Source organism: Pelophylax lessonae, assembly GCF_965119305.1.
Source record: "Pelophylax lessonae genome assembly, chromosome: 12".
Taxonomy (NCBI): Eukaryota; Metazoa; Chordata; class Amphibia; order Anura; family Ranidae; genus Pelophylax; species Pelophylax lessonae.
Window position 1 is genome coordinate 106,893,703 of NC_138779.1, and position 13,172 is coordinate 106,906,874.

General features: G+C 39.4%; 1 protein-coding gene across 1 annotated transcript in view; it reads left to right on the top strand.

Moving 5' to 3' along the window:
• TMEM143 (transmembrane protein 143) overlaps positions 1 to 1,598 on the top strand; it is a 63,577-nt gene extending 61,979 nt beyond the window's left edge. The window contains exon 8 of the mRNA XM_082274542.1: positions 1,206 to 1,598. Within this exon, the coding sequence (XP_082130668.1) occupies positions 1,206 to 1,372 (167 nt within the window). The 3' untranslated portion in view covers positions 1,373 to 1,598. The remainder of the gene's footprint in view (positions 1 to 1,205) is intronic.
• Positions 1,599 to 13,172: the final 11,574 nt, after the last annotated feature.

Genomic DNA, 13,172 nt, shown 5'->3' on the forward strand with positions numbered 1-13,172 from the left:
AAATTCATGTAAAAGAAAACATGATATTATTAATGGAAATAAACTGAATTCTTTGAATCTCGATATGATGATGATGATAATGATGATGATGATGATATAAAGAGAGCCACTTGCATATATTATGTCCATCAGTTCATTGCAATACATATTTACTCATCCAACATTAAAAATACAGTGGTCCAGGAGTCAGTGGCAGCCCCGCACAGGTCACCCACCGTAAATAGACTGCACAAGGATCACCACATTACATCTCAGCTCCGCCTAGAATAACCAGGGCTAGTGTGAAAAGACATGGGATATAAGGTGCTGGCAACACAAACAGTGAGATGAAATAGTTCACATGTACTAGACCATATAAGAGACAGTAATACTCTAAGGCAGTGGTCTCCAAACAAGGGGTCAGATGCGGCCCCTTGTTTGCTTTTATCCGGAACTTGGAGCACTATTTTCCACTGTTACCAATGATGGGGCACAATTCCTCCCAGTGACACCAAAGATGGGGCACGATTCCTCCCAATGACACCAACGATGGGGCACAATCACTTCCACTGAAACAAACGAACAATGGGGCATTATTTTTCCCCAGTAACATTCTTTCTGTCGAGACCTTTTCTACTCCCAAAAGCCATAGTAAGCCCCCCCTCCTATAGTCTGAAGGTCAGTAAACTGGACCTAACAGTTCTTCAACTTCACGCGCTAACCTTGGTTAACCTCTTAGATTACCATTCTAAAGGAATGGGGCGCAATATCCGTACGGATTGAAGTCTTAACCGGTGTTCGTGTTAGTGTAGCACAAAGCTATGGATGATTCGCTGAGTGCTCATGCATATTCAGACATTGCTAATATAGACAATGTCATCAGAAAGTGCTCAGTATGCATCAAGAATTTACGCCAAGTTCTAGCCTATATAGGATCTTATAACCGACAATACTGAAATACCCCATTTAATCAATTATTTCATTTTCTTTTGTAAACAAAGATTCAACATTTGTATAATTTAATACGGTTTCAGTCTGAATCCTTCATCCGTTGTATTGTCAAGGAGACCAACCTAACACTTTTGTAGTCTGCAGCCCCAGCATACATGATACATCACTTGGGTGCTGCATAAATTCATGACTATAGATGAGTGCCAAAGTTTGCTGCATTTGAAGTTGTACAGTACACTATTAACAATTTATTTTGTTTTTTTTTATTCACCGAGATTCTGAAACAGTTCTACAGATGAAAAAGCAGGTTGAGTCATGGCTGCATGAAAAATCTGGACTGGAGATAACATTCTCTGCAGATCGAGCACTTGAGAACCTTAAGAATATGAGTAGCAAAGAAGAGAAAGGTTCTAAAGAACAGACCGTACAGATGCACAACTGAAGATAGAAGGATGCCTTCTATGGACTAACATTTGTTTTTGTAATGCAAAGCAGATTGCACTCCATGTCTCTGGGTTATTGTGCTTGTTCTGTATGTCTATAATGACAAGAGACAAGTTACTACTGTGTTGATTTGCTTGTCTTGAGCTTGAGAATATTGATTGTATATATAAATATGCTGCTGCGTTTTCAAAGGCTGACATTATCATTGTCTTTCTGCTTGATGTATTTATATTTTCTTGTGGTAAAAGCTTTGCCACCAAATAATATATATTTTTCACTGCAATGTTAAAGAACACTGAAAGCCTCAAAGTGTCTGAAAAAGTGTTCATTCGGGTGCCTCCTGCCCTGAAAACTTAAAGTTGGAGAAATAAAGAGACAATCTAATTGGGTGCTGCGGGGCAACACGGATATTTTTTATTTCAGCTTTTTTTGGGAGAGTAATGAATTTACTTGAATGGAAAAGTAGAAGTTGTTCACAAGAACGTGAATCCAGTCGTCATTTGTTCTAGTGCAGTCATTTTTTATTTCAATTCAATAAACTGCTATTGTCAGAAAGACTTGGAAAAACCAAAACATGCCTTGTAGCATGCAAAACATGCTACAAGGCAAGCTGTCAAATGCATTAAAATGTATGATAATCATTTATTGTTAACACCAGAACTCAATTGACTAATTTATTTGCACATAATGCTTTAATACCAATAAATGTAATAATATGGAAGAAGTTCTTGTTAATTGACATATTTAATTAACAAAACGAAATAAGAAAAGATGGGGGAATGGAAAGGTATGAGCTATGTGTTCACATGGCCCTCCCCTTCAAAGACCTCTTGGGCTTATTGTCATAGAAAAACCTATTGTATGTTTATCAAAAGTTTAGACCCTAACAAGTTGGGTATAATCCTCTATAAACGTGTGTTGAATTCAGTTGATTTGATCTTTTGCTGGGCATAATAATCACAAGTTAAAGCGTATCTAAGCACAACAAAACTGTAATCTATTGCAGTTTAAGAAACCTCCGATGTGGCTGAATTCATTTTCATTTTCAGGCATTTTTTTCTTTGTGTTCAACTGATAAGCCTGCAAGTAACACACTTTAAGTTCTAGGGTTACTCTACTCATTGTATTGGAATTAATTTACTAAAGGCAAATGACTGAGCATTTTGCAATGGCATTTGCTCCAGAGCTTAGTAAATGAGACGAAGCTTCACTTTGCAAAGGATATCCAATCACTTACTAAAGGCAAATTGACTGAGCATTTTGCAAGGACATTTGCTCCGGAGCTTAGTAAATAAGATGAAGCTTCACTTTGCAAAGGATATCTATTTACTTGCAAAGGAAATAAAAACAAAAATCTGCATTTTTGCTGGCACATTATTGGATGATAAAAGTCAGCAGAGCTTCCCCTCATTTACCAAGCTCTGGAGCAAATGTCATTGTAAAGTGCCCAGTCTATTTGCCTTTTGTAAATCAATGCCATTAACTCCATTAAGTCTATTTAGGAGCAGGTTTGGAACCCTATTACAGAAATTGTTTTACACTACAGAACACCTCACCCTCTCCTATCCTCCATTAAATAGAAGGGGGGGGGGGGTTGGGGCTCACAGGGACAGGTAGTGAGAGGGGAATCTCCCCAGTGGGAACAGACCAAAAACAATCTGAGACCCCTTCCCTACTCTAGCCAAAACAAAAGAAAAATTACCTGGAGTTGAGCTTGACAGTGGTTCCATCCTTTTCAATTATAACTGTCCAATAAATTAAAAATGTCAAATTTCTGCATTAGAGCAGCTGGCAGTCTCTAGTTAGTATGCATTCATACAACTTTGAGCCTAAGAATGAAATAAGTTCTTCCTTGCGTGAAATATGCATCCCTAATGTGTCCTTGATGTGAACCTCTTTGAATTTCAAAGTAGAGTAAACCTCCGGCATTTGTTTATACAGAACCTCCCATTTGGCACTTATTTAAAGAAATAAAAAAGGAAGCAACAGCTATAAGTATGTGGATAAACAAAAAAAAAAAAGTACTCCTCTAATGATCCTATCACTGATATCAATGTGGCATTGAATCAATGACATCAGCCAACAAAGGCATTGCATGAACTGATGCAAATCATTTAAAATTAGCTTGTCAGGCTACAATATGCTACAGAAAAATGGCAACTCAGTGTGACCAAAACTGAACCAGGTAATGTAAGATGGCTTCAGCTCTGCTCATCAACTGCAGGAGAGTTCCTGTGTGCGATCAGTTGCCATTTTTCTATAACTGATAGAAGTATCTACAGAACAGACACTAGTAGCAGTCTGTAACGTATTGTGTATGAGGCTGTTTATTAACAAGGAAGCTGGATTTTTTTTCTCTTCATGTCCTGTACAAGAGAACAAAATCAGATATGTTCCTACTTCATTGAGCATATACTGTTTACAGTGCAGTAAGTAATGGTCATTGTCTTATATGATTACTACCATAGGTTTTTAAAGTGAAAATGCAGTAAGTGATGGTCATTGTCTAAAAGCTATGGTAGTAGTCCTATAAAAGTGGAAATTCAGCCAAAACCTATCTAATGCTAAACCTAATCTCAGCCAAATTCTCAACTTTATCTAACCCTGTAAAGAAAAAATCGCTATACCTATCTTTTCTGAAGGTGATCCGGTCGAGTCTCCACATACAGAGAGAAATCCAACAACGGCTGGGAAGTGACATTGCCCATAGAGTTACTATGGGGCTTCTGTTATGTGCTGCCTCTCCTGTACACTCCTACACACCTGAAGCCGCCGCTGACAACTCAACATGGGACCGGACCGGAGCGTCTGCAGAATAGGTAAAAATAGCGATCTCTTCTTTACAGGGCTAGATAGATGAGGTTTGACCACTTAAGGACCAAGCCTATTTCCGACACGTTGTTTACAAGTAAAATCAGTATTTTTTGCTGTAAAATTACTTGAACCTCCAAACATTATATATATTTTTTAGCAAAGAATTAAATGGCGGTCGTTGTAATATTTTATGTCACACTGTATGGCCACAGCGATCTTTCAAATGCAATGTTTTTGAAAAAATACACTTCACTGAATTAAAAAAAAACTAAACAGTAAAGTTAGCCCAATTTTTTGTATATTGTGAAAGATGAAGCCAGACCGAGTACATAGATACCTAACATGTTACTGTTAAAACTTGCACACACTCATGGAATGGCGACAAATTAGGGTACTTAAAAATAGGCGACGCTTTAAAAGATTTTAGCGATTACCTGTTTAGTATTACAGAGGAGGTATTTTGCTAGAATTATTGCCCTCGCTCTGACTATTGCGGCGTTACCTCACATGTGGGAAATGATTACATTTGCGGGCGTGACTTACTTATGCACTTTTTTTTTTTTTACTGTTCCTTTAAAAAAAAAAAATGATCACTTTTATTGCTGTCACAAGAAATGTAAATATCCCTTGTGACAGTAATAGGCAGCGACAGGTACTCTTTATGGAGGGATCCCTCCTTTGCACTTAAAAGTATTCAAAACGCCAAAATCGTCATTTTTGAATACTGTAATTTTTAAAAAAAATTTGGCGCCATTGGCAGCCGAGTAAACCAGAAGTGACGTCGCTTCTGGGTTACTTCATCGGAGACCCAATTGAAGCCGAATCCAGCTTCGTTTGGGACTGAACAGCCGTCTGGCCTGGGAAGGGAGACCCGGCAGAGCGGCGGAAAGCGGCGGGAGGGGGGACATCCCCTCCCACTCTCTGTGATAGCGGCTGCTGAGTCGGTTGTTATCACCAGAAAGGCTACCGCCGACTCTAAAAAAACAGTACCGGGGTGATGCCTCTAGCTGCAGGCATCACCCCGGTACAACCACTTCTTTAAGCGGTTTGCGGGAAGTGGTTAAAATGTGGCTGGAAGTAGGTTTGATGTTAGATTAGCTGAACTTTCGCTGTAATGTGTGTTTTCTTGTCAAATCAAATGTGGGAAATAAAAAGCAATCTTAGGTTTGTTTTTCAGAACTATATGCAGAGTATATTTCTTTTGGATTTATTATTAAAGTGGAACTTTAGAGGGAAAATTAAGTCCTGCCAGATCACGTCAGGCTTGCTCTTTTTGCAGCTATGTAAAACATTAAAAAAAATTGAAAAAAAAAAAGAAAGAAGTGCCTATGGTGTTTAAAATCCAGTAATACACTGTCTCACCCTGCTCTGCACATCCTCAGTTGCTCTCTATTTTTCATTATTGTGCCAAAAATCAGAGCCAATAGAGACAACTCTGTTAACAGTCTAAAGATTTACTGCTGCTCTGGGGCCCTGGACTTCAGATAAATGGTAGCCTCCAGTTAGAAGAAACCAGAACAATGCTACAGGCAGCTTACAGCACACTCTAATTTTGGTAGTATAAATTATTAATGTGGAATGTATGTTTCTTGCTAAAGAACATTATTTTTTTATTAAGTTGGTGTAGGTAAAGTTCTGCTTTATTTCTTGAAGTTAGTGGAGTCCATATTACAGGTCTGTGTGTGTTAGTTATTTGAGTTACTTACAGTTCTTTTTTGGACCTAGAATCAGATTAATATCTCTGTGGTTCTGAATCCTGTACAATAAAAATCTCCTAGACTATTTCTTTTTTTTTTTTTAAGTCTGGAAGATTTTTATTGAAAAGCTTATTTTCAGAACAAGCAAAAAAGAATAACGTGCCATCTGGATCACAAACTAACTTAAACCCATCAGTAAATCTGAGCATGTCATATTAAACCAAAAATGCAGAACTGACATTGGACCATACAAATATACGACTTACACTATTTCAATGGCACTTTCATCCTGTCTTCGTTTCTCAGACTAATCTGAAGACTGCTGAAGCCCCCCAAGCTGACAGAGAGCTTTCTCCTGATTTCAAATCTCAATCCCTATCACAGTGTTACATGAAGAAAATTCCCAAAAGTGTATATGTTGGTAGAGTGCTGGATCAGAAACGAACACTCTTTTGGTTGTTATGTACAGCATCTTTAGCTTTTTATTATTTCCTAAAGAGATCTCCCAGACGTGCTGACCCCTGCTCCTGTTGTCCACTCGCCCTGCTCCCTTGCCTCCAGGAAGGGCTTACTCCCCCTGTTTTGGTAAGATCCTTCCAACAGCCGAGCCCTGGTCCAAGCCCCCCCCCCCCCCCCCGACTAGGGGGCACCCTCAAGCCTCCTCAACACTCCATCTTCCACCAGACTGCCCCTCCCTGGCATAACTCATGCCTATTTTTGAGGTTGCCTGCTCCCTGACAGCCCTTTATTGGGGATTGGCTGAGGCCCTCATAAATATTCGAAGCAGCTCCTAACCTCCACCCACTATCTGGAACATTCTCCAATATCCCAGAAAACAGGGGGAGGCACCAGAGAAGCTGCCAGGATGAGTCACCTAGCCCTGAGTCATTAAACCATGACCCAGATTCATAGCTCAGGCTTAGTCCTGAGCTAACTAAGTTTTGCCTGCCCTAACAGACCTACAAGAAAAAAAACTAAATTAACTATAGTACACTTCTAGAGGGTGCTACAATTATGCATGTGGTTCTGCTATGGAGGCTTTCAAAATTTATAGAGTTAGGGCTGCAGATAATACTGGGGTGTCGTGAAGTGGCTTTGCAGCTTATGCATCTATATATGCAAATGTGTGCAAACTGTACCCCTGTTTTTAACACAAACTGTTTGAGAGAATATGGAGGCTGATTTTCCTGAAATCTAGAAATGCTAGTTGCCTGGCGGTAACAGTGAATTAATGGCTTCAATACTTATCAAAGGCAATCACCCAGAAACGTATGCAGATCACAGGTTCCAACTTTACTAATTGATTTAGAAGTTATTGGAGTCAAAGGCTGACAGGGAACTAGTATTCGTAGAAGATCAGAAATGGCAGCCCTGTCTATTACAGGTTTTTTTGCAAAGGCAATACAGTAGGCTCGCTTTAACATCAGTCCACACAGCTGTATATACTTATCTTCACTCCCTGCTGCATCCAGGGAAGCAAAGTGACATAAGGAACATGTGACCCACTCTCCTTTTTCTCAAGTGACAGCACTAGTGCTTGGTGATGGGCTGTTCAGGCACCCAGCACTATTGTATGGGGGCTGGGAGAGAGTCACATAAGCGATCCTGTTGCAAGTGGCAAATTACTAGCAAAAGGATCACTTGTGAGCACTTTCTGCTTCACAGGCATCAGATAACATTGGAGCAGGTAAGTGCTCAATCCTTTGCTAGTGAGGTGCTGTCAGTGATGCTAGTATGACATGGCTTATAGGGTGCGTGATTATCCCACAACCGGGATGTTTCAAGATTTGGGACATATTTTTTTTTTAAAGGTATTTTATTAATAGAACACAAAAAAAACACAGATAACAGTCCGATACAGATAAAGAAGTGCAGTAAAGGGGGAACAAAATATTTCCAAGAATCACACAAGTACAAGTACTGGTCTGCAAAGCAAAAAAAACATCAGGTACAGTATCACAAACACAAGGCTGGGACATATTTTAATTATTATGCCCTTGGATAAAATTGTAAAGACGGGATCACATTTTTATTTTTTTTTTATTCAAATGAGGGATCAAAAGATGATCAGCTGGTTTAAAAGAAACCTAACTGAGCAACTATGGGGACTGATGTCTGTAACTGTTCTCACAATAGTGTAATTCCGCCAATGACGTTTATTAAACACAAAAAACAGCACAATGTAGCCCCTTTCCCTCAGGGGCTCTCTGTGGAAGTCGGAGGACGAAACGCGTCAGAGCCGTTGTGCGTGGTCGCATAAGGACATCTACACATACGCCGGAGCTCTTTCCAGATTCCATAAGGTTTGGTACAGAGTGATCCAGCGGATTTTATATTTCCACTCAATGCCTTCACTATATGCTACTTCCTGTAAGTAGACATCCTGAGGGGAAAGGGGCTACATTGTGCTGTTTTTTGTGTTTAATAAACGTCATTGGCAGAATTACACTATTGTTGCCCCACTCTGTTCACTTACATGGTCTGTTGGCAACGGAGGAGATTGTGCGGTTAATAGAGGAAAAGTGGGTCCAGTGTCCAATGCTGTAACCTAGTGGTGGAGTTCCTTGAAGGATCTTGATTCACCATCTTCTGGTGAGTTTTAAGAATAGGGGGGGTGCACAAAGTGGTGGTGGAAATCTGGTGCTACGGTCAGGACCCCTCACACCCTTCCTGGGATAAAGGATTGTGTTTAACCAACCTACCACATGACCTGGAAATACCCATTTGAAATTTAAAGGACTTTGGATTTTATTCTTCAGTTCGTTTATATAGCGCTGCTAGTGTTTGAATATATTACTTTTGCTTTAATATTATCGGACACCTTTTTGCAGTTGATCATTTCTTTTATAGCAGCTGCTTTGACGTCAAGTCTGTATTATTGATTTTATTCTTGTGCCTTCTTATTTGTTTTAGCGCAGGGTGAGTGTATTTATGAGATTGTTCTTCACATATTTATCACTCCTTATTGTTTCTACAGCTACATATGTTTGGTAAAAAAAAAAAATCGCAAACAGCGTATTTTGATTGGTTTGCGCAAAAGTTATCGCGTTTACTAACAAAGGGAAAGATTTTTGTCATCTTTGTTGTTTTTTTTTAACGCGTAATGGCGGCGATCTGCAATTTTTTTGCGGTACTGCGACATTGTGGACCCTTGACTGACATTTTTGACACTTTTGGGGTTACCAGTGACATTACTACAGTAATCAGTGCTATACATATGCACTGTTACTGTAAAATGACACTGGCAGTGAAGGGGTTAACTTTTTTTGAGAGGGAGGGGTTATGTGTGTCCCTAGGGGTGTGATTATAACTGTGATTGGCTGTGGGTTAAAGTGTAGGAACAGTGATCAACGGTCCTACATAGTAGAACCGTATGATCACTATTCATACACAGGGGAGAATGACAGGCGGCTTGTTTACATTAGCCGCCTGCCTTTCTCCTGCTCTATGTCCGCCGGTCACACGCGCGGGGGGGTCCGTGCTGTGCGCGCGCGCTCCCTAGACCCTCACAGGCTAGCGACGTAGCCCTACGTTGCTTTGCCTGTGAGGGGCTGACCGCCGCAGTAAATAGTCATGCGGCAGTCGGCAAGCGGTTAAAAATAATCCTCCGCCTTTCAAAATATATGTGTGAAATCATTTTTAAACAGAAACTTCAAGTGAGACATAATTCAATGAGAGTATTTCAGAAAACTTTAATTATCATAATGTGCTGCTACGCTCAATGGGAGCCATGTGAACCCCTTAATTATGTCTTATGTTTTGTAAAAAGAATGTCTCATTTCAAAATGTATAAAGACAGGCGTGAATAAAACTGATATTGTTTACATTGTCTGAATAGACAAATAAGCTGCTCCTTGCTTATACACCATGTTCATTCAACTCCAGACATGGGATCTCTACTCCCTGAGCTAAACTGACCCCACCACTTTAACCAAAAGAAAAAAAAAATCTTCTTACTGCATAGCTCTGTTCTTCATTTGGAACCAAATCTATCTGTCCCTCTTTTTGGACTAATGTATAAATCTTTATTAAAGTGGTTCTAAAGTCTGAAGGTTTTTTACCAAAATGCATTCTATGCATTACAGGGAAAAATCCTTCCGTGCCAGATGATTCTCTCCCCCAGATCCCCTTATAGTTACCTGAGTCTATTCTTGATCAAGTGCTGTGCCTGAGAGCAGCAGCTCTATCCTTTCTCTCCCTCCTCACTAGTCAGATTGACAGCAGTGGGAGCCATTGGCCATTGAAACCTACAAAACTATCTTAGTTTGTCTCCAGCTAAATGCCCCCCCCATGGAAAATATAATGACTTCCACATTTCCTTAGTATTAGAGGTCAAGTTAAGTATAGCATGCACAAAGGCTGGTATTTACCATGCAACATGCACATTAACCACTTACTGCCCCGCTCCTGCAGATTTATTGTGGCGGGGCGGTACATGCAGGCTCCGTCACTATATATACAGTATATTTTATGTGATTGAGCCTGCTGCAGTGTAGGAGTGCACTGTACGGGAAAAAAACTGCGAAAAAACCCCACATTTTATTTAATTTCTTAATTTTCCTCAAAAAATTACGGCTTCAAAAAACTCACCATGACTCTTCCTAATACCTCAGACTGTCTGCTTTCCAAAAAGGGGTCATTTGGGTGGTAATTGTACTGTCCTTGCATTTTTGGTCCTTAAGAAATGAGACAGGTCATCAGTACATATAATTGATCAATTTTTAAATATATACTATATTGTCAAAAGTATTGGGACGCCTATCTTTACATGCACATGAACTTTATTGGCATCCTAGTTTTAGTTTGTAGGGTTCAGTATTGAGTCGGCCCACCTTATGCCCCTATAATAGCTTTAACTCTTCTGGGAAGGCTGTCCACAAGGTTTAGGAGTGTGTTTATTGGGAATGTTTGATCATTCTTCCAGAAGCACATTTGTGAGGCTAGGAACTGATGTTGGACAAGAAGGCCTGGCTCGCAGTGTCCATGTTCTTTCGGGTTGAGGTCATGACTCTGCGCAGGCCAGTCGAGTTCCTCCACCCCAAACTCGCTCATCTATGTCTTTATGGACCTTACTTTGTACACTGGTGCACAGTCATGTTAGAACAGGAAGGGGCCATCCCAAACTGTTCCTACAAAATTGGGAGCATGAAATTGTCGAAAATGTATTGGTATGCTGATGCCTTAAAAGTTCCCTTTACTGGAGTTAAGGGGCCAAGCCCAACCCCTGAAAAACAACCCCACACTATAACCCCCCCCCCCCTACCAAATGATTCCGACCAGTGCACAAAGCAAGGTCCATAAAAACATGGATCAGCGAGTTTGGGGCCATGCAACTTGACTGGCCTGCACAGAGTCCTAACCTCCTCCCGATTGAACACCTTTGGGATGAATTAGGGTGGAGACTGCGAGTCAGGCCTTCTTGTCAAACATTAGTGCCTGATCTCACAAATGCACTTCTGGAAGAATGGTCAAACATTCCCATAGACACACTCATAAACCTTGTGGACAGCCTTCCCAGAAGAGTTGAAGCTGTTAAAGTTTGACTAAGACTGGGATGCCAGTAAAGTTCATGTGCATTTAAAGGCATTGTGTCCCAATACTCTTGACAATATAGTGTATATTCCATAGTTTGTAGATGCTATAACTTTCACACAAACCAATTATTATACACTTATTAGGATTATTTTTACCAAAGACGTGTAGCAGATAACATGTTGGCCTAAATTTTTGAAGAAATTTGATTTTATTGAACATGTTTTATAACAGAAAGTAATAAATATTGTTTTTTTTTGTGTTCTCTTTTTCATTTTTCATTTTTTTTTCATTTATATATATATATATATAAAAAAAAAAAAACAGTGGCGATCATATACCACCAAAAGAAATCTCCATTTGTGTGGAAAAAATTATATAAATTTAATTTTCGTACAGTGTTGCATGACCACACAATTACCAGTTAAAGTAGTGCAGTGCCGAATAGCAAAAAATGGCCTGGCCATGGAGGGGGTAAAACTCTCTAGAGCTCAAGTGGTTAATGAACCTTAAAACAACTACTGAGATCTATATTAGAGTCCTCAGACATCGTCACATGCTTCTACCTCAACTTAAATAGAGAATCCCAGGCATCAATTAAACATTCATCAAATTTCTGTTTGGATACCTAGTCAACACTAAAGAAAGAACGGTACAAAACCTGTATACTATAGAAGGTATTTCACGGGGCATCATCTGCACATACAATGTGTTAGTTGTGCAGGACATGTAAAGGTGATACGGCCTGAAAATATCAATATCCAAATCTATAATTTCATGTATATACTGTACAGTATATTGCACATATACTACATTCTCTCAAAGTGCATGTTTATTAGGGTTGGCTGATTATGCTCCTACATTGCTACTTTTTATGCAAGGAAAGATGTAGCCATGAAATGGAAGCAACACAACCTTCTGTGTTTGCAGTTTTGGAGAAAATTCATAAAATATCAATTTGCATTTATATAAGGTGGTATATAACATCGGGTTGCCCATCTAGATTTCTAAAGTATGGTCAGCCTGGTTGGATAATCCTCTCATTGCCACAGAAATAACAATAGATTAATGCTAAATATTCTGAACCCGTCTTTCTGTGTATGACAATGACTTACTGACACAGCTGTAAATCCTTTCAAACATATTTCCTCTGATGATAGCAGATCTTCTATTTTCCTGGGCTAATCCAATGTGTGAGTTCCGAGCTTCTTTTTTCAGCACGAAATCTAATAGATAATGACCCAGGGTAATTTGGATATAATTTATTTTCTCTGGGTAAAAAAAGAAACCACTTTTATAGGGATCATTGCTAATTCAAAAGTTAGACTATTTTTTGCAGATATAAATAGCTTTTTATATGTTTTTCTAGTGAGGTCCCCTTATAAATGTTGTATGCCAACTAACCACTCAGAATGCTCAACTTTACCAAGCCACTTGTCATGAAAGTGTCAATAAAAATATTTTAGGGGAATTTATCTAAAAAAGTAGGCAGTGTGACTTTTATCAGAAGCTTGCAAAGGTGCATGTTTTCTACGTCTGTAAATACCTGGTTGATCCTGCCATTTCTCATCATTTTCTAATTGTTGGTGGCAACCTAATAGCAGCTGATTCCACAGCTGAGAATTTCCACCTGTGAAAGAAATTGTACATTTTGTATATAACTTGTGACAGTACTCACCATCACTGGGAGTGAAAGAAAGATACTTAATGGACACTGAGAATAGGGTTTGGATTGCTTCAAATGGGTTCTGTGTT